Here is a 27,917-nt window from a genome sequence, read left to right on the forward strand (position 1 = left end):
ACAGGTAGAAGTAAAGTAGATAGGTAGTTGCAATCTAATTTGGGAATCATTTCTTCACTCCTGACTCCCCTGGAAATGGGCCTGCCGAGGACTCTGTTGGAACTTTGATAGAAATGAGCTCTTCCACTCATAAATCCTATACAAGTTACTATTTATGATGGTGAGTAAAAAAAAATAGGTTCTCAGCAGAGCGTAACAGGAAATTTCAGGTGGGGGAACATTCCATGAGTCTTTTGGGATATACTCTCTGGTTAGTAAAGACAGTTTTTCCCCTGTCCAGAGTAAGGTACTGTCAGATTGCTAGACATCCTGAATACCAAATTATAACTGCCCTAACCAGATCACCTCAAACTCCAGTATTGCATTATATGGTTGCAAAAACTGCCTTTCACCAATCACTCTACCTGGATCCAACATTCAGATTCCTGGAACAGTTTTCTTCTGTAGCACCAGGGCCATTTTACCACACTGTCTACACATTTTGCAGTAATGGCTACGCACACAGATGCACAGTCCCACTGAAACTGTGAGGCTGATCATTCATGGGGACAGTTCATAGGAGGGAATGAACATGGGCCAGCACTCCCCACAGCTCCCAGGATCCAGCAAGGTGCTATACACATGGTGGGCATCAAAAAAGGCTGACCTAGTGCTAAGAAGCTTATACATCTAGTGGGGGTGTGTGTGTATGGAGGGGGCCACAGATGTAAGTAGTACATCAAAACTGCTCCTAATAAATGCTATAGGAATAAGCCTTTTGACTTTTCTGCCCATTCTTTAGCATTTGAACAAGTTATATCTTTGTTCTCCAAAGCCTGTTACTTTATTAATATCTAATATAAAGCTTTGTAAAATGTATAGGAATGGTGGGACATGAGAGATTTCAGCCAGGTTGACTAGAACAGTAGGGGTTGGTGGGAGGAGCAGTGGTAGGATGACACCCAGGTTTCAAATGTGGGTGACTGTTGCCTTCTACTTTGGGAATTCCCTGCGTCCTTTCCCCAAATGCACCCCAGCCAATTTGTTGCCACTGGAACGACTCAGATCTGTCTCTAACTTTATCTACATCTCATTAAGTATCTGCTTTATCTCTCTGACTTCCGATTTGCCCTAGCATATCTAGTTTTGGTCATGATTTATTGGCCCGAGCAACCCTAAGATACTATGTGCAAAACACTTAACACAGGGCACTTAAATTGACGGGCAGTAAGGTTCCAGCCAACCTTTTCTAGCATCGTCTTTGGCCTCTTTACTTTCACACTCCCATGGCTTTGCTCGTGACATTTCCCTTGCTTGGTACATCTTTTCCTCCCTTTTCTCTCCAGTGTCAGTGCTTTGTTCACGTGTCCTCTCCTCTGCAAAGTCTGTCTTCTCCAAAGTTCTTCTGTCGTCCAGGCTTCAAAATGACTGTATACCTCGCAATTGCAGCAGTGCTTGTCACAGTCGCCCTGAAGTGTGGTTGTGCAGGCATCCGTTCCTCCCATAGATGGTGAGGTCTCTTTTGATGGCAAAGATTGTGCTGTCTTTATATTTGTGATCCCACAGCAATTAGAACCTTAGTGAACAATGACTTGAAGTGAATGAGGACCTCAAAGGAGAACACAAGGAAGAAAGTGGGGCTGGGTCAGGAAGATGAGCACTTGGGCAGAGATAAATACGGAAGTGCAAACTCCAAAAGATTTGTACTTGTCAGTGTAGATCGTCTGATTTTTCTTTTTTTTCTTTTTTTTTTTTTTGAGACAGAGTCTCACTCTGTTGCCCAGGCTAGAGTGAGTGCCGTGGCGTCAGCCTAGCTCACAGCAACCTCAAACTCCTGAGCTCAAGCGATCCTCCTGTCTCAGCCTCCCGAGTAGCTGGGACTACAGGCATGCGCCACCATGCCCGGCTAATTTTTTCTATATATATTTTTAGCTGTCCATATAATTTCTTTGTATTTTTAGTAGAGGTGGGGTCTCACTCTTGCTCAGGCTGGTCTCGAACTCCTGAGCTCAAACGATCCGCCCACCTCGGCCTCCCAGAGTGCTAGGATTACAGGCGTGAGCCACCGCGCCCGGCCCGTCTGATTTTTCTAATTTACGTTTTACTTAGAATGAGCCTAATCATTTATGTCGGAAGAGCTACCATGAGCTACATCAAATGAGACTCGTTTAAACTCTGTGAGAAGACAACCTAGAGATACGCACCATGTGCACTATTTGTAAAAACATTAATTTATTTGTTCCTCTAAATATCCTTGTCAGGTGGGATGGGAATTTTAAAGATAAGGGGCTAGAGGACATAGACAAAGTCACACCGCAGTTAAACACTGAATCACAAGCCACAGTCACACTTGTGGCCCTGATGTCACAGCCCCTGCTCTGCCCTAAGCAGGGTCGCAGGGCAGGGTGTGTTTAATGGGGAAACGCCGATCGTGACCACGACATGCCTTTGGGAGAGGAGTAATCCAGGATGTTCCCGGTCAGAAGAGCACACCTGTGATCTCGTGTGCCTCATCGTTCTTTATTCGTCCACCTCTGTCCTTCGCTGTGCCTCACGTGACCACGTTTTCTAGATTCTCATCACTTGTGCTCAATTCTTGCAAAAAGTCAGCTTCACTTTCTCCTTTCCAGTCTAATTCTAATATTTTTTTAACCCAGGGTTTCTCTACGTATATTAAATTGAGGGCTTACTTCTTGCATATAATGGCTATTCAATTATTGGGTTTTTCAAAAAATGATTTGGGACTTTTGTTAGGCACTGTAATGAATTTTCCCTTTCCGTGGCAGGCTTGCCCCTGTGCTCCCTATTCCCTCTGAGCTCTTTCGGGGAGGCAGCGCCAGCAAGCTTGATTGCAAGATGCGGCCTGTCACTCAAGCTTTTGCTGCTCAGTGGTGATTTGGTCAAAGTGCTTTAATGACCCTGTAAAAACATTTTTAATAAAATTGCCCTCAATATTTAGGTGCCCCTGTTTTCCTTGGGGCCCATGTGCTCAGAATATATAATCTAGACTTTTTGCCCTCCTGTTATGCAATGGAAGTCAGATGCCTTAAATTAATTTGCTGTTGCCCTAAGTTTCCTACACCCAGTCTGTGTTTTAATCCAGTGAATTAATGCATGCTAGGCATTGGGAACATTAACAGCTTCTCCAATTATCATTTGTGATAAGTCATTTGTATCTGCTGTGTCATCCTGGCTAGACGCTATGCCCATCATATATCTTGTGAGTCCCAGGCAGCACATCAGCCCCCCATCAGCCCTGGAATGAAAATTTGTTGTTCTTTCTGTACAGCAAACAGCATGAGCTTAAGGAGCTGGCTTCAGTAATGTGCTTCACTTTCCTTTCATTATTTCCTGTTGTTTTTAGGGTTTTTTTTTTATAGCTCAGTGAGTCTTTGAATATTGGTGGCCAGACATTAGGTGTGGAAAGCCTCTCTACAAACATTTTTTGAACACGCTCAGCATTGGCTGGGGGCCTGGGTGCAGGGGTCCTCAGCTTCCTGTGGGCTGTTGTGGGGAAGCCTCCCTCTGCCTCTGCATATACTGGGCTTCCCTGTGACACAGGGAGCCAGGCTTCCTGTGTTCCCCTGAGAATCTCAAGTACCAAATAAATACTGCCAACCCAGTGCCCTCACAAAGCCGTCACATAGACACTTCCTCCTGCCTCCAGTCTCTGCAGCCGAAAAGCAGCTCTTGTTACAAACAACTGGTTCGGGTTTCTGAGCAGTTCTTTCTAGACCTACCCTTGTGCACCTTGTGTGAGTGCATAGAGTGATGGAAGGCAGAAAGTGCATCGTCAGCCCTATAAGTAATATCAATAATTAACCAGCGGAGACAAATATTTGCCATCATTATTTTCATATTGCAAAGTGTTACCAGTTGCTAGTCTTTACTGTCAATACTTAAAAAATCAAAAGCCCAAATGGACCAAGTGGCCTCCACTGACCACCACCACCACCTCCACCAGCCATTCCCCCTGCCATGAAACATGATGGGGGAAAAAAACACTCAAGAAAGGGAAGCCGTGCGATGTAGCAAAAAATTAAAGAAAGCATCATATGAGAATGCCCCTGGGGGTCTTTCAGAGGCACAGTGGATGGGATAGTCTAATGGGAAGATTACAAATAAGTACATAAACAAGTAGTTCATGAGACGGCTGCGTGCTCTGAAGTCGGTGCAACAGGGAGATGTGATAGAGACCATTTGAGAGAGGGCAGTCAGGGAAGGGCTCTCTGAGGGGGTGACATTTGAGTTGAGTCCTGAAAGATGAGGCCTGAAAGAAGCCAATCAAATAAGCCACAAGAGGAACACACATAGGGGAAGCCAGGGATGGGGGTTGCAGGCAAAGGGGCCACCACCATGTACTTACAGAAGCAGAGAAGATGCAGCCTCCCTCCAAGCCCACACTGGGTCCTGGGAACCTGCTGTCCTCAGCTTTCATCCCTCCCTGCCTGCCTAATCCCAACTCCCAAAGACTGTCGTGAAACCAAAAGCAGGCCATTTCTTATGAGGTCAGAGGGCAGACAGTTGATTCCGCAATCCCTTTCCCACCACAGCACTGGAGTTGACTCTTGAATGTAAGTCTCCTTGTGAATGAAGAGGCTGAGGAGCATACCCACAATTAATATCTAGCCTTGAGACTAAAACTGGCAAAGATATCTTTTTATCCCCCTTAAATTACACAGATGTTTGCTTTCTCCAAAGGAGCAACTGTTCCTAGGGCTGGCCCAGCTCACTAAGAGACTGGGGAGAGATTTCTTGTCGCATCAGACAGTTGTACTCTTTGGCGTGCTGATTAGGTGTCTATCCTGTATTAGGTAAATTGCCACGCTTCACTGCTCTCTCACGAATTAGACAGATGAGAAAAGTCCTCAGAAGGGTGCCACTGGCAGGCCATGCTGCAGGCAGGGCATGCCGCTGGGTTTGAGATCAAGGAGCGAACGCCAGCACTTTTGTGTCTGTTTTCTGCAGCAAGAAAAGTCAGAAGCCAAGTGAAGAGGGGGGAAAGTCTGGCCTCTTATCTACAAAATTAGAAGCAATTCTTAAAATGTCATGGGCTTTTATTGATCTGTTCCCTAATGGCTCTACAAGTTGAAAATGAAATTTTTAATGGTTCTTAAAGATGTTGCAAATGTCACTGGCCCATTATCTGTATGTCTTGGGGAATCAGTAAACCCTGTGTAGCATTCTGGGGAAAATTGCGAGATGGAAGGGGAAAATGCCATAAAAGAATGTCTGATCCCATGCGGATTTGGGAAGGGGTTAGGAACAGAAAGTTACGGTGACATTTGAGTCTAGGAAGAGGTGGACACAGTTTTGCCTGGTGATTGAGCAGATTACCTGAGTTCACATCTCAGCTCCACAGCTAAAGCTGTGTGACCTTAGGCAACATACTTAATCATTCCAAATTTTCATTTTCTTATCACTAAAACAGGGACAATAATAACAATACTTATGTAAAATATCAACATAGATAATTCATGTGAAGGCATTGAGCCTGGCCATTTTTTGAATTAGTACTAGCAAGAAATGATTTTTAGGTTTTTCTTATTCTTGGACAGATTTCCTGGAGTTGTTGAGGAATGCTGTTTCTGGCCAGTCCTCCAGTGGTCCTTTCCATGGGGAGAGGTTAGCAGCCTTTGCTTTTTAAAGTATATTCTCTATTTTATTAGGGTTTGGCCACAAATTAGGGAGCAGTGGTGGGACAGAAAGAAACATGAGATAAAGCAAACAGCAAAGGAATCGTAAAAACAGGGCTACACAAATGGCATGTAAAACAAAATTTTATATCTCAGTTTTTAACCCTGTATCTCTTCCTTCATCTCTCACCTCCGATTTGTTGAAGGTTTTACTGTGTGTCACCTACACCCCGACATTTGACCTGAATGGGAGCGCTGTGCTGAAAATCGCGGAGGTGAGTGCTGCCTGTGTTTGTGTTTCCTGCTCACAGCTGCCTTACCTCTAACTGGGTACATATCGGGGTGGACCTGAGCCCCAGAAGTGGGGTGAGCCCTTCCCTGATTACGACCGTGGGGAATTTCCACTAAGGAATTGATCCGTGGGAAGCATGCTATGTGGCCCACCGCCCTTAGTTATTAATATGATGCCGTCTGTCGTAGGGCCCTGCATGCTTGTGTTTGCTGAACTCAAGTCCTTAACCGTAGAAATAACTGCACCAGTTCTCCTACTCTGCTCTAACCAGGCATATTGTGTTTTCAGTCTCTTTTTCCTAAGATTAACTGAAAAGCATTTGATTTTAAAAAATAGTTTTTAAGAGACCGTGGATGAGATTTAGGGAGATGTTTATTGATTCAATCCCATCCCCATCTCCTAAACCCTGACGAATACATTTTGTAGCATCATTGAAAAGCCTTCTCTTGTCAATCGTATTGCGGCCTAGAGTAACACATGCCTTCCAGCACTCCCGAGAATATGGCCAACAGAAAACTTGGCTTCTGAATGTCTGGCATATGCCTTTGGCTTTTAGAAACATCATCATTTCAAAGCTGAACTTTAATATGCTTAGAATAATTTTCCTTCCATTTCTTGAAAAAAATATCTTCAGGACTTGTATATTCTGATAAGAGTATACATTCAGACCACAAAGAGGCAATGATTTTCTGAATTTTGAAATTATGGAGAAAGGGTCTAATTATCAGCACTCATGGGTAGTATGTATATTAGCAGATACATGTGCCTTTAATGGAATTGTGTGGTATTAAAGAGTGAAAATTAAGAGAAAATTATTTTTGAGCATGTAGAAAATGTATGTGTCTATCAAAAGAAAAACAAGCAGCTGATCAGCTGACCTCTCACTACAATGTAAATTACTTTTTACATAGGTATTGATATAAAGAACACTTTTGTTTAACTCATTTATGTGTTGTACCCTATACAAGTAATAGAATAGTTATCAGTATTTGTTTTTAATCAAATTTTAAGAAATATCTGTGAGTGCCCTTATTTTTTGCAAGTTCACTTTTCAAAGGACAGTGTAGTTTCTGAAAATAGCATGAATCAGGAATGGCTTAGAAGAGACCAGGTAGCCCATCTGAGGAAGAGAGGGGAAGTGCAGAGGGTTACTGCTAAGCCGCTGCCCCTGCTGATGGAGCCGGGGCAGGGGGACAGAGAGTCCCAGGGCCCTCAGGAGGGGAGGCCTGCCAGGGGGCGCCACGCTACCCCTGGAGAGGAGGGGTAGGTTGCCAGTATCATCCTCACAGGAGCCAGTTATCAAATGAGAGTCAGAATGATTCAAGATGTAATTCCTGATCAGCAGGCACACACCGCCAAGGTCGGCACAAGTGAATGGTGTTCACTGAGAGTATCTGGAAGCCAGAATAGAGACTCAGCAGCCCTGTCCAGATAGGATGCAATATCAAAAGATGGTGGCCTCTTCCGAAACCAGAAAAGGAAAAACACAAGAAAGAAAAAAATCTTAGCCAAAGAACGATATAAAGATAAAGGCATTTGAGCTTGGTGGTGCAAAGAATGGGCTCTGAAGTCACACTGGAGAAAATCCTGGCTCTACCACCTCCCAGTGGTGTTGCCTTGGATACCTCTCTGCGCCTCATGTTTGCTCTCTGAAAGAAATGATAAGTAGTTCCTGTCTCATAGGGTGGTTGTGCCAGTTAGACAAGAAAAATACAATTCATGTAAAAAGCTTTTAGTGCACATTCAGCTATGTAGTAAATGTTAAATGTTTGCCATTGCCATTTCTGAAATCATTACAAAAACTTATAAAAGCACCTTAAAAGAAACCATTTAAAACTCCTGTGGAAATGTTAGGAAAGAATCTAGTTGTTGTTTCTTACTCTTATATACATTGACTTACTACTCAAGAATAATGTTTACCCTGAAACCTGTTGATCAGGAAATGGGATGTGTACTTAAGTATGAAAAATGAGGCTATTTCCCCATGGTACTGCAGAAACTATAAAAGGATCATTAAGCTCGCAAAATGCAAATAAGAAGGCAGCCTTCGTTTGTGTGTCTAACTTTAACTTGCTTAATTAAACTACAATAATGAAAGTCTTTTTAGAACAGCATCCTCTGTGATAGGAGAAGAATAAGAAATATTACCTGATTTAAAAATGGACTGTTATCAAATATCCAACAAGTGTTTTCTGTACAATTTCATGGTCAGTCATTGCCAGAACTCCATATGGATACATAATCCTCTTCACTGATTGAAAGCTGAGCCCAAGATTTCCCTTAATATTATGCCCAGATTAGCAGATACATTGAGTTTTCTGAAGAAAGTAACCTTAACGTAGGAAAAAGCTGCAGGAGTAGATACTGCCAAGGTCTAGGGTAAAGGAAAAGGTGCAGCTATAGCCAGAAGCTCTCTGAAGCCAATTTGAAGGTGGTTAATGATGTCATTTCATTGGAAAGATTTAGGACATATTTTATTGCTTGCTGAAGGCTCCTCTATGGGATTTCTCAAAGGCAGAAAGCCTAGTTTATAAATGCGTATTTACTGGTTTGATCTTACTGATTCATGGAAACTTCCATTCTTCAATCCTGTAGCATGCTATCAGGTTCAAGCAAAATCTGTCTCAGAGACCACTGGTATTTTTTTTTTCTCTAAGATTCATACTTTCAGAGACCTCTTTTTTTCACTCCTTCCACCCATCCATCCCTCCATTCTAAAACACTGGTTAATGTAATAATAATAGCCACAATTCATTGAGTCCCTATATATATACATATATATATGTGTGTGTATTTTCTCTATCACAGCTCCATAGAGAACCCCAAGCAAAGGTTAATTTGCTTGCCTAAGTTTCTACAGCTCCATATTCAAATCCAGACTTTTTATATTTCAAACATGTGCTGTTAACCACTCTGTTATATTGCTTCTTGACTCAGTCTTAGAAAATGTTTGTAGACTCTTGTCATAAATAATATTGGCACCAAACTGAAATTCTTAGGAGTCTTACTCCCTTGGACCCTCGCTGAAGCATTTAGTTAGATAATTGCTATGTGGTGTTTTTACATATGAAGCTGAAGTATTGATGCATTTCACGTTTTTTGTGACCCTAGAGTCAAGTGGCCATTAGGTATATGCCACTTTCATTGATATCTTTACAGATTAATTGTTTATCTTTTCTGAGCTTTATATTACCATCAGAGGATCTGGAGCTTAGTAATAGTTCTGCTCGTTACCCAGTGGAGCTTAAAAAAAAACATGGAAGCTTTAAGACCTGCCACCAATGATTATGATTTAATAGTTCTAGTTGTCACTAAAATATTTTTTCAATTGGGCTGATTTATAACTCTTAAAATGTTCAGTGATAGTTTTTTGACTCTGATGTGATAGCATTATTTCTGAGACAAACCTCAGCATGTTAACAAGCAGGTAGTCTCCAGCCATAATCCAGAAGAAAAGTACACAGATTCCCTGATCTACTTATTTTTGGAAGCACCTTACTATGTTTTGTTCTCTGTAAGACTGGGAGGAGTTGCCCCACCTCCTGGCAAGAAAACTAGCCAAGGGAGCAGGACCACTACCTCAAACTAGTTGATACCATTAGAGTAAGGAAATCCCATTCTAAGGAGCTTCTCTTTTCCTTCCTGAAACCCTTTCTTTTCTTCTCCACGTGCCAGTCTCTTTATTGGTTCTGGTTTGACTCCTCTGAGGTGTCTGTTCTTTAACTGCTTACTGGTGGATGGGCTGAGCAAGCTAGTGCTGCTTTCGCAAGAAATTTCCACTTCTTCCTTAAACCTCTCTCTTGCATGTCTCTTGAAGAACTTACTTCATGTTAAAAGACACACAGCAATGTGAGATCTCTCTACCTCATTTTAAACAGGTTCACAGGGCAGAGGCTGGGTCTCAGTAGATCTTCTGTAGACCAAGCCGAAGGAATTGATGGGTTAAGGTGTCTTAAGCCATTTTAATCTGCCAGCTTGGGCCAAGCAGAACATGGAGGAGGAAGAGGAAGGTCACAGTCAGAGTTTCCCATGTGTGCCTGGCACCTTATAAAATTTCCTTTTGAGGTGAGACCCAAAAGGAAAAGCAGCAAACTTCACTATCCGAGAAGGTGATCAAACTAACTTATACACATATTTACCAGGAATAATAAAACTTCAGTTCACTCTGTGTGTGTGTGTGTTTGCATCAGCAGGACCCATATCATGAGGTGTGTTCTGTCACATACCCACCTGTTACAGCTGTTCACCTGTCTTAGGAAGGAAAGACTAGGAAACAGCCCTGGTAACTCATTTGTTACCGTGATTCATCATAGAGTTTTAGAGTCACGGTGATAACCAAAATTTTCTCTGGTTCTAATGTGATCAATAAGCATTTATAGCCTTCTCTGTACAGAAGGCATTTTTTCCTGCTTTTTTGTAGCTTAATCTCTGCTTCTTTCTATTTTTATCACCATACATTATTTTGCATCTCCATAAAATTTTTCCAATTATAAATATACTAGCTCTTCTCTTTATAGAACTTATTACTCAGTATTACACAGTATTTTAACAAAGCTGTGCCAATAACCCCATTCAGACTGTAAAGAAAAAGTGAAATGCACAGTTTTAACAAAGTGAAGGTCATAAGTATTTTATAAAGCTAAGCAAATTTCTGTGCTGGCATCTTCTTTAAAATTTGTGATCCCTTTGGCCAATATATATTGAATATCTGCTATGTTCTACTGTGCTGCTTCATATTTAGTAATTTGGTGATTCTATCTTGGGTTTAACCTAGTACTGTTATTTATCAGCCTACTTCCTCAATGATGTGAAACTTTTATTGCCTGTGTATGGCCTGCAGACTTGCGTTTTCTTGTTGTTTTTCCTTCTACTTTTGGGATTTATTTTGCTTCTTTAACCATTTGTGTTTTTGCTCTCAGTTGTATTTAGCATGTTGTAAAGCTGGTTGTCCACAAATGCATGAAATGATCAAAATGTCCATTCTAAGTCTCCTCACTGCCCTGGGTCTTTGTATGTTCCCTGTGATCAGAGCCCTGCGGCTTGTCACAAGGTGCTTGACTTGGCCCTTCAAGTGTCTGGCAGACGTGCGGGACTAGGCTTTCCAGGTGTCAGTTCTGCATTATGAAAGCAAAGGGCATGAGGAGGTAGAACAAATATTGGGGAGACTAAAAGAAGAAACTGATGAGCCCTTTCCCAGAAACTCAGCCTGCCTTTGGGCTTGGCATTCTCTTGGCTTCTCTGATTCAATGTGTTCATTTTAGTACTGCCCCAAGGTCCAGGTAGAAGAAGAAAAACATTCACGTAGTGAAAAGTCATTGGTCTTGAATACAGTAGTCAGGTTTAAAATGGAAATTCTGGTTCTGTGACTCTTACTAGGCTACCAATTTATTGTTATTATTACAACAGGTTTAAGAAACTTTTTCTAGAAGACGTCAGGAGAGCTGATAAAGCATTTCTTTCTGAGTACCTAAAGGTAGCGATATTATCAAATGCATGGCAATGTCATATTTAACCGGATATCCTTTTGTCATACTCAGTATTTATACTCCCAACTTGAACAGAATGGGCTTCTTAGATTGATATTTTTTTTTTTCCTGAGTAAACATCCTCACCTTTTCCCTTAATAAAATGCCTCTTGCAATATTGCATTCAATGTTATATATCTGTACTAACAATTAAATGTTAAAACTCAAAAAGGTATAGTTGTCTGTTTACAGCACTGTGTTATGTAAAATCCAACTCCTTGTATGCTTTCTTTCATGAGTCTAAAGTGACTGATGTAATTTTTAAGGAAGGTTGCATAGTGATGGCTCTCGGTATTCAAGAGAGTTTATATTAAGTGTGTAGTTCAGTTCTCAAAATAGCTACTCTTTCATCATTAATGCTTTTAAGACTTAAAATTCCCCCTTATATTTATAATGTCAGTGCTTAGAGATCAGCAATTATAATGGTTTCTTGGGAAAATGTAAGATTTAAAGAAAACTGTGAAATTAAAAGGTACAAGTGGTACTAGTGTGTCTACATGATGCAGAATTTGGTTTCATCGAAGTGAAACACTGTACTCATTTAGATGTATTTTGAAGGTTTTTAAACTATTTTATCATATGCAAAAGTAGAAGCCTTTCAGGATTAAAACAACTTTTTTCTAAGTATGCATAAATTATTTTATCTTCAAATCCATTATAATCCATGATCACTTGAGCAAATGAATTTAAAATTCACATGCCCTAAATAATTTTATGAAAAATAAATATTTTGTAACTTGCTTTTATTTTGAAACTATGAAATGAATTAATCGAGGCCAACTTTCACATACAGGCTTAGGGGTTTTTTCCTAGATTGAGAAGATTGTCTTTGTTTATTTTTTTTTTTACCAGTACAGTTTAAGTTTCACATGCTCCTTTAAAATATTAAGCATTCAAAAGGAGATAGATTAAACTTTTAAAAATGTTTAATTTTACCTAGTTAATTTTACTAAAACGTAATGCGAGGCATGCAGAAAACTCCCTAGCTTAGGCAGGAACATATACAAAGATTCACATTTATTAGTCTCTCACATGTCTTGTTCATCAGTCATCAAATTAAATTTGCCATTTAGGTGAGAAGACTGTATTTTCATTTTAGATAATCTTGGATCTATTCCTAGAAAAATAACTTGGGTACATTAAATGCTTCTTTTTGTTTTTGTGTGTCTAAATATGCTTTGTAAAATGGAATGCCTTACCAAAAGAAAAAAAAGTGGCAAACTTAAAGCATGTACTGTCTTGCCCATCCCTGTAGCTTCCAGAAGAATTAGAGACACTAAAATCTGAAAAGTCATGATTTTTAGCATCATCATTATCAAATGAGGGATTTTTTAAAATTGGGATTTTTCCAAGCAATAGCCACCAGGGAGTCTTTTTAGGCTTAACTAGACATTCAGACTCACAAGAATCAAAGAGGCCACAGTTGGCGTTATATTCACTTAGCAGGACACAGGACAGGAAACAGAAGCAGGAAAATGTTAGGCATTTATCTTTCATAGGGGTCTTTGTAACTGTCCAGAGAATAATCTCTGGCTCTCAAAGGACAGTGTAGGTGCAAGATGAGAGCCACCTCGGTGAATGCAGAGTCCCCTTCGGCCTAGGAGCCCCATGTCCCAAATAAACCAATATTTCTGAATTTTATGAGCGGAGCTTGCAGAGTTCCTTCAGAGCACATGCTCAATTGCAAGAATCACTGCACCCAGAGAAGCCCAAACCTGTGGCTGCCCACCAGGTATTTAGAATTAATTCACAGTTATCCAAATTCAGATGCAGTTTAGTAATCAGGAAACATTGTTACCATAGCCATGCTACCTAGCAACACAGCTGATGTTCTACCCTTATCAAATGTCCAGAACAACACAGCTAAAGAGTTAACCTAAGGTCAAACTCAATCATAGAGCAGGAGAAAGGGTTTTATTAACCCTTTACCCATACTTCATAACCCAGGAGTTAATAATTTCTATTTTGCTGCGAAGGGAGCTTTTCCTGATTAATATCCAGCCACCTGAGTTTGTTCTAGATAGAATTATTTGGCATCTGAAAATCACAAATTTGCATTCTCCTGTGACGCTCAGAAAAACAGGTTGTAAAAGTGGTATTTTTCTGATATGCTTAAAAACAAATTTCCAGGGAGTTTAAGTATGTTCAGTTATTTTCATTACTATCCAGTCCTAAATCGGGCTGACTTTCTGTTTAAGAGGGATTTGATATCCCCTCTGGTTAATTCCAAAGAATGTTGGTAATAAACGGATACCTACAGAGCATTTGTGTTGCTGTCTTATTTCTTTACCAGGTGTGCATTGAGACCTACATATGCAGCTGTCACCAGCGTAGTATAAACACTGCTGTCCGGGCGACTCTCAGCCAAATGCTGAGTGACTTGACTTTACAGTTACGGCAAAGGCAAGAGAATACGGTGAGTCCTCGGCACCCTCACCCCATTATTGGAGGTGTCCACGTGTCCCATGCCCTGGTGCCCCTCCTGCCGGGGCTGCTTCCTACCCGAAACAGTAGGAAGGGCTTGCTTGTTTTAGAACATTTATTGGCGTAAATGAAGCTCTTTAGATTTTTGCCTGTTTCACCCCAAAACCTTTGAGAGTTTTTCCTTATGGTTTCCCTAATTTTTTAGTCATCGTTTTCAAATTTACTTTTCTTTTTAAAACTTCTTCTATTGAAAATTTCATTTAAAATGTGATATATTAACAAATACTGCAAGTAAATTTGAAATTAAGAAAAATAAATAGAACTCATCATATGCTTTGAGACTTGATACGTTTCCGTGTCACCTAAAAGATTGTGGCAGGAGGTCACCCCCACCTGCCGGGCCTTCAGGGTAAAGCTGAACTTGTCTGTTTTGTCACCAAAGCCCACTGGAGCTTTTTGCTCTAAACTTGAACAGACTGTCTAAAATGAGCATTTCAGGGAAAAATGTAAATGTAATTGGCTGCTTACATATATATTATCTTCTGGGAATGTTAATGAGAAGATGATTCCTCTTCAAACTTGGTGTTTTGTATTTTTAAATCTGCCTCTGTAATAAGTCAGATTAAAGTCTTTTTAAAATCTGTAAGGAGTGCTCTGAAATGGCATTAGTTATTTTTTAAAATAGGAAATCTCAGTCGCAGTCTGAAATAGCTCAGAAATTAATTTTCCAGAAATTAAGATTTCATTTTTACTTCAATTATTTGTAATTTTTAATTTCAATTATTTTTATCATTTTTAGAAAATTGTGAAATTGAGGGGAGCCTTAGAGATTATCTAGTCAAATTCTTTTATTCCTCATTTTACAGATGAGAAGATGAAGCCCAGAGGGATGAAATTGAAATCTAAAATTAATGAGCTCTTCTCAGTGAAAGAGCCAGAACTAAACCCCTCACTGGTCTAACTATTCCCAGTCCAAGTTTCAGTTAATGTGTGTTCTGGCAGCCGGTGTTGAAAAACAGCACTAATCTGAAAAATAAATGTTGACTTTTTTTTCTTTTCTGTTTGCTATATCCAAGGCCCAAGTTTCTATTAAAAATTATTTTAACTTGAGATATTTTTATTACTTTAGCTTAACCCTTATTAAAAACAATTTCATTTATATAAGGATTTTGAATATGGTGGTATAGGATATTAGTTTGAAAGAAATTAAAATCTATAAGTAGAAAACATATTAAGAGAAAAAAGTGTTTTTAATGGAAATCTAAGATGTTGAGGTTTTTTTTTGTTTTGTTTTGTTTTTTTTGAGACAGAGTCTGGCTGTGTTGCCCGGGCTAGAGTGCCGTGGTGTCAGCCTAGCTCACAGCAACCTTAGACTCCTGGGCTCAGGTGATCCTCTTGCCTCACCCTCCTGAGTAGCTGGGACTATAGGCATGTGCCACAATGCCTGGCTAATTTTATATCTATATTTTTTTTAGCTGTCTATATAATTTCTTTCTATTTTTAGTAGAGACAGGGTCTCACTCTTGCTCAAGGTTAGTCTTGAACTCCTGACCTTGAGCAATTCCCCCCACCTCGGCCTCCCAGAGCGCTAGGATTACAGGCATGAGCCACCTTGCCTGGCTGAGAATTCTTATATTAATATACAGTCATAGTCCATCCTTACTAAATGGCAACATGATCAAATGCTATAATATTAACATCTTAATGTCTTAAAAAAATGAGACATTTAAATGAAACTTGTAGTTTCAAAATGCTTCCAATTATATTAGTTCATTTAATCTTTAAAATTTTAAGTGGGGAAAGTTTTAGGTTTGAAGTCAAATGCCTCAACCTTCCAGCTCACATTGCTCTTCTGTGAGAGTGGTAATGGGTAGTTGTAGAGTTCTGGATGATACTGCAGGGCAGTCTGCCTCTGTCCTGGGTGTCTGGTGGCTTACCAGCCTTCTGGTCCTGCTCACCACTGACCATCTGGATTCACCCCAACCGGAGGCAAGATCCCAAATTAGGTGGAAAATTAGAGTTTCCTGTTATTTCCTTTCTATTACTCATACAGCCCCTGGATGTGATTCCATGTCCCAGAAAAACACAATTCTTAGGACACTAATATTTGCAGCATTTGTGATGTCTAGTGAATTAGGTATTTTTAAAAAAGCTATTGAAGGGAGGGGTCCATAGGAATGATAAGGTTTGCCCTAAGGAGGCTGTGTCTTCCTCTGGGGGACACTGAGCATTACCCGGGGAAGATGTGTGTATTTTCTAGCATGACCCATCACTGGAAAGACATCATGGGCCACCTCAGAATTATGAAGGTTCAAATATAGCAGAAGGAAAATAAATAATGTAGAATGCCAAAAACATAAGCATGAAATATATCTTCAACCTAACATCTTTCCCCATCCCACCCCCACCCACAGGACAGATTACAATTTTGACTTTATAGCCTTAGAAACCCTACATATTATCCAGCTTTATTATTGAATTATTTCAGGTGACCAAAGCCATTGTTAAATTGTAAGTTACTAACTTCAAAAAGCAAAATTGCCCCATACAAATGTTTGGGGCTGGGGGGGTGGGGCGGGTGGGGAGGGGGCGGGGCAGGGATTCTCCTACCCTTAAAATGATTCAGATATGTTTACTCTATAAAATACTGTTCTAAACTTGTGTTTGGCCATGTGCTGAGTGGTAGACACTGATATAACATTTCATAGAAATTGTTGTGGAAGCAGCTGAGCTTGCAAATTAATGAACAGAAAATAGTAGAAATATGGGCTTATAACAAGCTTAAAAAAAATCGGCACCATGGGATGATTCACAGGTCTAGTAGTTAATTGGCATGAAAATGCCTTATTATCTCAGTGTAAGGAGGTAGGAAAAATAAATGCTTCCTTCCTCGTCTCGGCTCAGCAGTTGCTGAGTTACCCCTGCAATGGGAAATAAGTCTTGATAGTTGTAAACATCCTTCCCTTCCCTCAAGGTTCTGTCTCCGTCCTGATATTTCTGGATCTCCCCAGCAGTAGCCAAGAGTAGCTGGTCTGGTCAAATAGTCGGAAGTTAATCTGCTCCCCCACCAAATAGGAAGACAATGCTTCTAGCCAGGGGTCAGCTTTGGACCTGTATGTTGAAGTCCAGAAGGCTAATCCTTCTCATGGCCGAGAGTCTGTATTTATTAGTCGCCTGGCACAGCACAGACTGTGGCCCTGTGATAAATTGTTCTCTGTGCGAAATTAACTCACCTCTTTAGGCAGGGATTGCCCCAAGTCACCGCCCAGCACCCAGGAATCATAAAGTACACCATAGGGCTTAAACTGTCCGGAATTTTGTGGACTCCCGAATGAATTGTTTTTGGAACTGATAAGCTCAGTTCCAGACATCATAGTCTTTCTCGTGAACACCATGAATACTGAAATGCTCTCAAGAGCTGGAGGGTGTGCTCAGGCAAGGAAGCTGAGCCCAGAGCACTCGGGATGCCGTGTCGTTTCTTAGAATTTGCCATTGTCTAAGTGGATTTTTCTTGCCTGAATTTCCTAATTGTCTGTGTATGTCTCCCTTACTAGATAATTGAAAACCCGGATGTCCCACAGGAATTCGGGAATCAAGGTATTGGATTTGATTTTTACTAGTTCAGTTTGAAAAGCAGGCATGAGAATGCCTACTATGCACTTGGCGTCGGGGTGTAAAGATGATGGGGAGCTCTTGGGTTAGTTTGCCATTCTCTTGGAGGTTGTGCTTAGCTTTGCCTCACATGGTATTATTTAATCAGCTGTTGTCTTCCTTCTGTTCCTACACTCACTTATGCCAGCCACACCTATTCCTGATCCAACTGTGTGAGGGAAATTAACTCTTCACATACCTCTCATTTGGAGGCTGCTTTTGTTAGTTACTTCATTTCCCACAAAGTCAGATTTAATTGCTAAAGCGAGAATAATTGGGTAGGATAGAGGGTTGCAGAAACCTGACTGGCATAATACAGTGCTATTGCACCGGAATTACGTTTGTCAAATACTAATTTTTTGACATGAAAATTGAGTAATCTCACAGGGAATCTTACAGACAGCATAGTTTAGGTAGCAGATAAAATCAAGTTAAGGAACTTTCATTCTGACCTGCAAGAAAAGAAAAACTATAGAAGTCTATGCATAATTGACAAGCAATTTAATTTTTAAAAACAGGTTTGGTAGTATTATCCCCTGAAAGAGATATGAAAAATTCAAATCATCTGATTAAAAAATTGAAATATGGATTTTATTTCAGAATTTATTCAGTAATTTTTTAAATATTGGAAAAATCTGCTTTGCTTTTATATTTTTACCAGTTAATGACAGGGGAAAGAGGTTGAGGGTGAGGAGAAGATGAAAAGGGGAGGGAATGAAATAGAGAGAAACAGCTAAACACAATTAGGATATAAAGAGTAAATGAGAGAAATGCTTTAAGTCATATTTTCTAAAGCATTTGGAGTGTATTGTTTTAGTTCCCTCCTGCTGTGTTCTTGGCGGTGGGCCGAGGGTCTCCTTTTCAGCTTTGGAAGCTCTCAATGATGTGCTCCAAGATTTTCCAACTGTCTTTTCCTCTCTTTTTGGCTATTGTGTTCTCACAAAAGCTTTACTTTAATGCAGAATGATTTTATAAACTAAAAAGGAGACCAAAGTCCTCTTGGTCAAGGATGCATCTCTAAAAATTAGGAAAAAATTGATGGAGGGACTCATTTAAAGTTTGTCTAAAAATTGAGCTTAAGGACTACTTGTGAGTCTTATTTATTTCATATTATATTTTGTCATTGTAACTTATCATTTCTCAATTTTTCCCTGCATTTAAGACTTTAAATTCTAAGAGTCAGCCATTTACTTCCCTTTATCCTGTCTTCCTCTAACTTTTATTTTCTTTCTTACACTCTTGCCATTTTTTCTCCATCTTCCTTGTCTTCCCAGTCATTATACATTTATACATCATCAGATTCTTAGCCACATTTGTATACGTTTTTACAGAGTTTTATTTTAGAAAACAAATGCTATTTGTTATTTAACTTGGCCTGACAATTCTGTGAATTTGGTATTACTCATCCCATTTTGTCAAAACTGAAACTTACCCAAGCTCACACAATCAGCAAGTTGTGGACTTGTAGTTGAACAGGTTCCAAATTGTAGCCTTTTCCCCCTTGCAGTGCTTCTGTGGGAGTGAGTTTTGGTTCTAGTTTCTGGAAACTAGAACACCTTTGGAGGGAAAAATTATTTTTCTGACATTGGCTGTCACTCCATAATCAACAAAGACCATATGTCCTGTGGACACTGAACAAATAGTGAAAGTAGGTAAAGACAGTGGCTAAATTACTTTGCCCTTTTTTTCCTCTGGTTTCTTAGTTCCGAAGCCCATCTTTTTCCATGCTTCCTTATTTTATCCTCTGGAATACAACTTTAATCAGCTCAGAAGACCCAGAAATTCAAGAGGTCAGAATAAGAGACACATATGTAGCCTACTGGCCTAAATATTGAGAAAATTGTTGTCCATTGTGGTTTTTTTTTTTTTAATTAGCTAGATCTCCTTTTGTTAAGTGTGAGTGAATTTTATTTATAAGAAACAATCTATTTTTTTTACTATCTTTGGAGTGTTTTACTTTAGAAAGGAATAATTATACTCGATTCTTATCTTTTCTGTGATCATTTTGGTGGCCTAAGGGCTTCTCCACATCGGAAAATCAATCATCTTTTCAGTCCTAAAAGACATCTAAAGTGGAGGCTGGGAAGGACTGTTCAGGGAGCTTGTGGTGCCCCCTGCTGATGTCTAATGCCTGTCACCTCTGTTTTGAAGGACGCACAGTAGAGTCCCTCTGTGATGATGTTGTCTCTGTGCTCACTGTCCTGTGTGAGAAGCTACAAGTCGCCATAAAGTAAGTGCCTTAACCGTTACTGCCCTTATTTGCCAAAGGTCTATTTCTGAAGTAACTTTTGTCTACAGCATCCCTTAAAATGGAAGATTATAGAGACAATAGTTTCCCTCCACTGGTATTCACCTGTCATTCCTGAGGAACATATTCTGAAATTTTGGGCAATCTCAAATTATCAAATACTATTACTAAAGTATATGATTTTCAGATGTGAAAATGGGAAAACAATACCTTGCAAAGAAGAGTTAATCCCTTGAACATGGAGCTGGGTGGGGAGAACGCTGGGCCAAGAGCTCGTTGGTGTGAGGGCTGGTTCCTAACTCGGGCAGATCCCAGCTGCATGCCTGCGAATGACTCTTCTCCAACTGTGCTGCATTTTCTTCTTCTGTCAAAGACAAGGTTGGACTGTGTGATCTTTCTCTATTTCTTTCAGTGTTCCCTGAGCCTATGAGCTCACACACATATCTTTTGAAAAAGCTTATTGTTCTGCCTTTTACATGGTTTTCCATTTTTGCATGTCAGCTTTATCAATGATATGAGTTCATTTAGGTGATGTCTGCTGCCCCAACTCTCCATGTAGTCAGTTAATAAGACAATTTATATATCTGCAATAAAGCCAGATCATTAAAATAAAAAACAAAAACAAAAAACAGACTTTCAAGGTGGGATGAAATGTCTCTACTGGCTCCATATGTAGTGAGTTGCAAAATTCTACAACACAGTAAGAACCTGAAGTGCCCTTCGAATTATGAAAGACACATTAAACCATCACTTGTTGGTAACTAGAACATTTGATAATGCAGAAAACATACTTGGTAGGATTTTAAATACAGGAATGAGTTAGGAGAAATAGTTTATTTGCAGACATGACTGAGGTCTCTCGCTTTGCTGGAAACATTGAAGAAACTTGGTTTTGTTGTTGATTCTTTCATTTTTGTTTTTTCAGAAACTCAGGATTGTTTTTAAGCTAAGTTTAGGATTACTCTTAAAAGTTGTTGCCAAATAGTTTCTACATTGATTTATCCCCTTGGACCTCTAGGTCACCTTCATATTTTGACCAAATTAAACTAGCTTTATATCAGGCACTTAAAGGTCAAACGGAATAAAACAGTGGTTACTAGCGTCCGGGGGGAAGGAAATGGGGAGATGTAGGTCAAAGGATACAAAATAGCAAATGTGTAGGATGAACAAGTAGAAAGAGCTAATGTACAACATGAGGTCTATAGTTAGTTACAGAGTATTATATTCAGGATTATGGCTAAATGAGTACATTACAGCTGTTCTTGCCATGGGGCTAGGGGGAGGGGAATGGTAACTATGTGAGATGATGGACATATTAATTTGTTTCACTATCATAACCATTTTGCTATACACACAAAGTATGTATCTTATACCATCATGTTGTATACCCTCAATATGCACAGTAAAATTTATTTTACAAAAATAAAATGAATTATTCTACCCATCTATTTAATACATGGGTAGAATAAACCAAAAAGAAATAGCACTTAACTTTTCCCCTGCCCCCAAACTCAAGTTTCTCCCATCCTGGACCCGAGGCAGGCAGCAGGTCTGGGATTTTTTCCCCCCTCAGGAAGGATGAGTCTAACAGCAGACGAGATGTAAACAGTTCCTGCTGTACCCTGCCCAGTCCCCACCTTTCCTGACCGTGGAGTGTTGGAACAGTAGAGCTGGCACTCAGATCACTGTCCTAACCTGAGGGCTATAGCACCAACTACAGTGAGCCCATCTGTAGGGCCCCTGTGCCACATGGCTTGCTTGGGACAGTCCCAGGTTCTGCCTGTTGTGTAATAATTATAATCACCCTCCTTCACTCTCAAAGGTGTTCCGTAGGTTACGTCTTCACTCTACTCATCATGACCAGGGTTTTGATTTCTTCTAGTGCTTATTCCTCCCCAGCCCTGCCCTGTTCCTTTCCATCATAATGAAGGCAGCTGTCACATCCGAACTGGGATATGTTTTGAGTGGCATATTTTCTCCTAAGACCCAATCAAGAGTGACGTTTGGTCACTACTGGCTCAACTGCATCCTTTGCTGGATTACCTGGGTTAAAACCCCTGCTCTGCCCTTACTAGCACTTTGGAGAAAGATCTGAACACCCCCTAAGCTTGTGTATCGTATAAAATAATTAATATGCTATTTATTTGATAATTATCATAATATTATATAGAATATAATGTCAGTAATATAAAATATTTTAGGATTTTTATAAGATTGAATAAGAAAATTCACTTAAAAGAGTTCCCAGGCTCATCAGCCAAGCATCACCCAGAGCACCTGAGGTTAACAGAGTAGGTTTATTATCTTGTCATATGAGGGAGCTGGTCCACTGTGGGGAACCACGGGGCATCCAGTTAAAGGGTGTTAGAAGGGATTGTTATGGTATTTGAGCTTGAGATAGGTGATTTTGGAGTAGGTTAGCAGAACTGAGGGTTCTGTTCAAGCATTGGGCATTGTCAGAAAGTAGGGACAATTCTAGCGTTGGGCATTTTAATTTTTATCTAGCAGACAGGATGAACAGATGGGAGCTAGAGTCGTCATTCAAGAGGAAGTAGGACTCACTTGCAGGGGAGGGGGACATTTGGTCATTTGTGTGGTTGTAGGGAACCCTTATTTAAAAAAGAAAAGTCTCTGTTCAGGCACGGTTGTTGTTTGGCTTTCATCTTGATCCATCGTAATCATGGCGAGTCCTTGTCTACTGTTAACATCTGTGAACTTGTTTGTGTTCACCAGGGAACACCACCGCCCACCTGGCAGCAGCTCGGTAGTTGCCAGTGGTCAAGGATGCTCGTTCTCCACCCTCCACCCCACCCCCAGGTCTTAGCATTGTCAGGAATAAAATGAAAACTACTAGAACTTTGAAATATATAAAGACTATGTTCATTACTTCACAGGTGAGGGAAAATAAATTAGCTAAATATTTCTTCTGAATAGTTTTCTAAGGGAAAAACCTGATGTTTTTAAGTACTAAAAAGGTGGGAGAAGGCTCATGGTAATTATACCAATTAATAATTAAAACCTTGCAAGCAGGATAAGTCAGAACGGGTCTATAGGTCCATAAATGATGGGTTTAAAACATACCGTTGTTCATTAATCAGAAAAGAGTCTTCGACTAGGTCCAACAAATGCCTGGCATTCTGGGATTCAAGTTCATGGTTCTTTAAAACCTGGGTGGTTCCAACATCGGCTCCAGGAACACCTCATCTGTAGGGCAACCTTATGACCTGGTTTATCTGGGACAGTCCAAGGTTGTGCTTGCTTTATAATTTTATAAGCATTCAGTTTTGTCACCTTCTAGGAAGTACTGCTGTTAGTGAAGTTATGTTTAACTATATGTTGCCCAGCATGTAGTAAATTTTTGATATATATTAGCTCTAAACTGGTTTGTTTGCTTGCAGAATTGTTGCCGCTAATTCTAGTTTACTACGCAGTTAGGAACACAGAGCTTCTTATGTCAGAAATTTGACTGTAGATTGTTAGAAAAATGCAACGCACAAACATACATTGCAAATGTGTGCACACACATGCACTAGAAACTAAATGTCATAGATTTCAAGCAGTCACTGAAAAAGAAAACATTTCTTAACCATATGACTTGAGAATATGCTTTAAATGGGGAAAATAATTCATGATACGTACATGTTTTTCTAGGATTCCTCATTGTATGTTGGATCAGAGATGGCCTTAGGCATATTATTACAGAGCTTAATGATTTTTATAGGATTCTCATAGTCTTGCTTAGTTCTCCAAGCAATCCCCCTGGTTGTAATTCTGCCTCTAGAGATTGTTTACTTTGTTTGAGTTTGGTCTTTCCTTTTGTGATTCTACTACCCTAAGATGGGGTGGGGCCTTCTGGGGGTGCTGTATGCTTAGTGCAGCTGCAATGGGAGACATTTACAACCACCTGGTCAGATAAGACTGTACCCTTGGCTGCTCTTGGTCTGGTGATTCTGATCACTCTCCTTGTTAAGTTTTCACATCTTTACCATTTCTTATAACTTTACTACCTAATTCCTTTATTTCTATTAGCCAAACTTGATGCCTCTTCTACCTTTTAAACAGGTTTTTCCTTTAAAACCTCATCATGGTCAGTACTTCCCCTAAACAACCATTTCCAAAATCAGTGCCCAAATACCTCACAGAGCTTTAGCTCCGAAGGAGTGTATACTCATGGTATGTTCAGTCTCCCAGGAGGTTCAGAAAATGTATTCAGGTACGCGAACAACTCCCTCGTGTGCCTTGGAGATGTGGTATTAATAGAGTGCTATATTAGGTAAGTTGAGATACATGATGCTGTTTAAATCCAAGAATTTTTGGAAGGATAATTGGATTTAAAATGATATTCATTTATTCTCCGCCTGTCTCCCATCACCCTCTCCCTGCATCCCTCTCCTCCTAGTACAGAATGTCAGAGCGGAATCTATACCAAAGCGGGCTTGGAATCGATGAGGCCTGCCTAAGTGTTCCTAGCACTTGTTCTAATTCCATTCTACTCCTTACCCAGTTACTTAATTTCCTGTCTCCTTTTTCTAAATAAATTCACATCTGTTTCTAAGGGAGGCAATTCAAAATGGTTCAAAATAAAACTCTGAGAACTCCAGAGGTCTGAAATGTGCTGCCAGGTCACTCTCACGGTACCCTCGCTGGGACGGGTGGCTGCTTCGCCTTCACGGCCCACTGGTCCACGCGTCCACGCCCAGGAGTGTTCTCCACGGAGCGTGCGCCTGGGAGGAAGTGCAGCGATGAGCAGAGCATGAGACCAGCAGACACTCAACCTGCCAACCGTGAAATGCTCAAACGAAAGACCAGGAAAAGTGATTTATACCCCTCCTAAGTAGATAGATTTTTTCCCTCGTGTGTTTTGAAAGAGCTGTCTGGTTTCTAGGCTACTTTCTTCCCTGTGCATTTCACTTATTTGTCTATACAGTCAGACAAATATTAAAGACACACAAACTACATATGCATGTGTGTATCTAGTGAAGGGTGTGGGCGGAAGGTCCTTACGTTTCAAACAGCTCCTTTGGTGGCATGACTCATGCAAAGCCACGAGCACTTGTTTGCCAGGCTCCTTCAGCCCACAGAAAAGCTGCCGTACTCAGTCTCCACGGAGACTCTCGGCCAGTTACCTTGGCAATGCGTTCCCTTTCAGCCAGTCTGATGCCTTGGGGTTGCGGTGTCTGCCGAGGCACACTTTGCAGATACTGATGGGAACCTTGAATGCCAGTAGTTTTTCTATGGACTTACTTCCATATTATATCAGAAATTGAGACTCTTTATTGACTATAGTTATTTTAGTTTTGTGATGCTAGACGGACAGTTTGAGAGAGAAAGAAAAATTTTGAATTGGGGCATTTATTATAGTAATTATTATTCTTAATAATGAGTCAAGTGATTGGTCAGAAAGATTAACCTGAGACTGCAGTGAAAGCAATACTTCCAGAACGGATTCTTTAAATACAGCTTATGTTTGATATTGTGGCCCCTTGTTTTGCCCTCGCTAATCTGTTCATTCTAAAGCATCCAGGATGGGTGTTCTAAAACACAGCTCTGGTCATGTCAGGCTTCTACTTGCAGAATAAAGTCCAGACATCTTAGCACGGCCTGCAAGACTTTCCTGACTGGCCTCTGCCCTCCTCTCCAGCCCCTGCCTGCCAAAGCCATCCTCACGCTCTGTGTTTCAGCCACAAACTCTTGGCCCAAGCATCTCCCCCTCTGCGCTCACGCTTTGTACACACCTTTCCCTTAACTTCACCACGAGACAGACTCTTATTTCAAATTTAGGTCTCCACTGAGATACCATTTCCTGTGGACATTCTTTCTGGATCTTTCTAGGGAGATGCCCCTCCGCTGTGGTCTCCTAGAACCTTGTATTAAATCATTCACGTACAGCACCACCCACCAGGGCTTCATCCACTCGCTCGGCTGCCTCCCTGGTCCCATAAGCATGAAGAACGTGCTGTTTCTGGGCAGGAACTGTCTTGTTCAAAAGTGTAGCGGAGCTTATAGGAGTAGGAGCCTAGAAATGTAAATTCCTCCCCTGGCCCAAGAATGGCTAATGATATTTTTGCCTTTCTTACTCTTCCTCCAACCTTCACCTTCCTCTTGGCAAATAGTTACAATTTTTGTGGAGATTCAGCCTTTACCCATCTCTTCCCGGCCCTCAGAGGGAGTGTTGGAGTATATCCAAATATAAGCGGCGTTCCCTTTGCAAAATAACATTATTTTAATCATCATACAGTTCTTTTTGGACAAGGGAACTCTTGGAATATAGGTCAGCATCCTTTTTCTGTCAAGGGCCACATACCATCTGTCTCCCATTCGTCTTTGTTTTTGTTTCGTTTTAGAACCTTTTAAAAACATAAAAACATTTGTTAGTTCACAGGCCATGGGCAGGCCTTTCCCCTTGAGCTGTAGCTCGACAATGGGTTTTAGAGCCTAATATCAACATCAGGGCGTTTAACGTAGCACTTAAATGAGGGACTCCCTCCCCCCATCTTACTGTCCTCTGTCTTAAGATTGCACAGCTTTCTCAGCTTGGCCGTTGTACGGATGTAACCTCTGGCCTTTGGGATAACCTGGTGTTAACTTCTTTGCTTCCTTCTTATTTCCTTAAGTTTCTAGTTGGCTTTTTCCTTCCACTCCCTTCTCCTGGAGTGCTTTGAACTGTTAATGACACTAGGCTTCCTTTGGGCATTTATTTATTTTAAATTAGGAGAAAAGAGACACAACCAAAAATCATTTTTATAAGCAAGTTTCTCCTTCTTCTGAATTCCTGAGTGCATTCTCTCAAAAGGATTTATTATATATTTGTAGTAAATGTATCCTTGAAAATTAAATTCTTCTTCAGCCCTGTCACTCTTGTCAGCTACCTGGATTTTAATTCTTTGTGGTGGGCTGGGCAGAAAACTTAATCTGGATATGAGAATGTGCTTCCCACAGAGTTGTCTGTTTTCTTATCTGGCTCTATTGAGGAACCCTGTAATAATAATTTGGGGAAAAATAATATGTCCATTGAAAAACCACGTTCCCTCAAACAAAGAAGAAAAGTTAAATGCAAGTTAGTAAAGTGTTCACCAATTAAAAGATAATGTGGTAAATGGTCTTTTGAAAAGTTTAGATAATTAAACGCATTAAAAATTAACATTTCTGGAATGAACTATGGACTTTAATTAATAATATTTATTCATTAATTATAGCAAATGTACTATACTAATGTGAGATGTTAATACTAGGATAAATGGGTTGGGCATGGTGGCTCACACCTGTAATCCCAGCACTTTGGGAGGCCAAAGTGGGACGATCTCTTGAGGCTAGGAGTTCAAGACCAACCTGAGCAACATAGAAAGAGATCTCATCTCTATAAAGGAAAAAAAACCCAAAAACTCCAATTAGCATGGCATGGTGGTGCACGCCTGTAGTCCCAACTACTTGGGAGGCCAAAGCAAGTGGATTGCTTGAGCCCCAGAATTCAAGTTTACAGTGAACAGTGATCCGGGCACTGCACTCCAGCCCGGGTGACTGAGTGAATAAATAAGATAAACCATGTGTGAGCGGTAAAGTATGGTCACTCTCTGTTTCATGCTCCGATTTCTGTAAATCTACAACTGCCCTAAAAAGTAAAGTTTATTGATAAAATTAAAAACACCCCAACTGTGTTAGCTTGCTAAGACTGCTGTAGCAAAGTACTATAAACTGGGTGCCCTAAAGTTTAACAACTTAAACTCTTTCGGCTTAAACGACTGAAATTAATTGTATTACGGTTCTGGAGGCTGCGAGTCCAAGATCAAAGTGTTGGGGGGTTGGTTCCTTCTGAGAGCTGTGAGGGAAAGATCTGTTCCAGGCCTCTTTCCTTGGATTCTAGATGGCCGTCTCCTCCCTGTGTCTCTTGACACCGTCTTCCCTCTCTGTGTGTCTCTGTCTCCAAATTTCCATATTTTTAAGGACACCAGGCCTGTTGGATTAGTGTCCACCCTAGTGAACTCACTTTAACTTGATTATCTCTCTAAAGACCAGTCTCCAAATCAGGTCACATTCGGAGGTGCTGGGGGTTAGGATTTCAACTTATGAATTTTGGGGGTCAGGAGGGGAGGGGACACAGTTCAACCCATGACACTAACCACCCTTTGTAAAAATGAGTGCTTCATTAATGCCTAACATTTTTC

The 27,917-nt window shown here is 40.4% G+C and overlaps 1 protein-coding gene across 1 annotated transcript in view; it reads left to right on the forward strand.

Annotated features, from left to right (window-relative positions):
* ARFGEF3 (ARFGEF family member 3) overlaps positions 1-27,917 on the forward strand; it is a 144,796-nt gene that overhangs the window by 52,871 nt on the left and 64,008 nt on the right. Inside the window, exons 5-8 of the mRNA XM_069488380.1 lie at positions 5,822-5,890; positions 13,726-13,848; positions 17,411-17,453; positions 19,659-19,737. Of these exons, the coding sequence (XP_069344481.1) occupies positions 5,822-5,890; positions 13,726-13,848; positions 17,411-17,453; positions 19,659-19,737 (314 nt within the window). The remainder of the gene's footprint in view (positions 1-5,821; positions 5,891-13,725; positions 13,849-17,410; positions 17,454-19,658; positions 19,738-27,917) is intronic.

This window comes from Eulemur rufifrons, chromosome 15 (genome assembly GCF_041146395.1).
Source record: "Eulemur rufifrons isolate Redbay chromosome 15, OSU_ERuf_1, whole genome shotgun sequence".
NCBI lineage: Eukaryota > Metazoa > Chordata > Mammalia > Primates > Lemuridae > Eulemur > Eulemur rufifrons.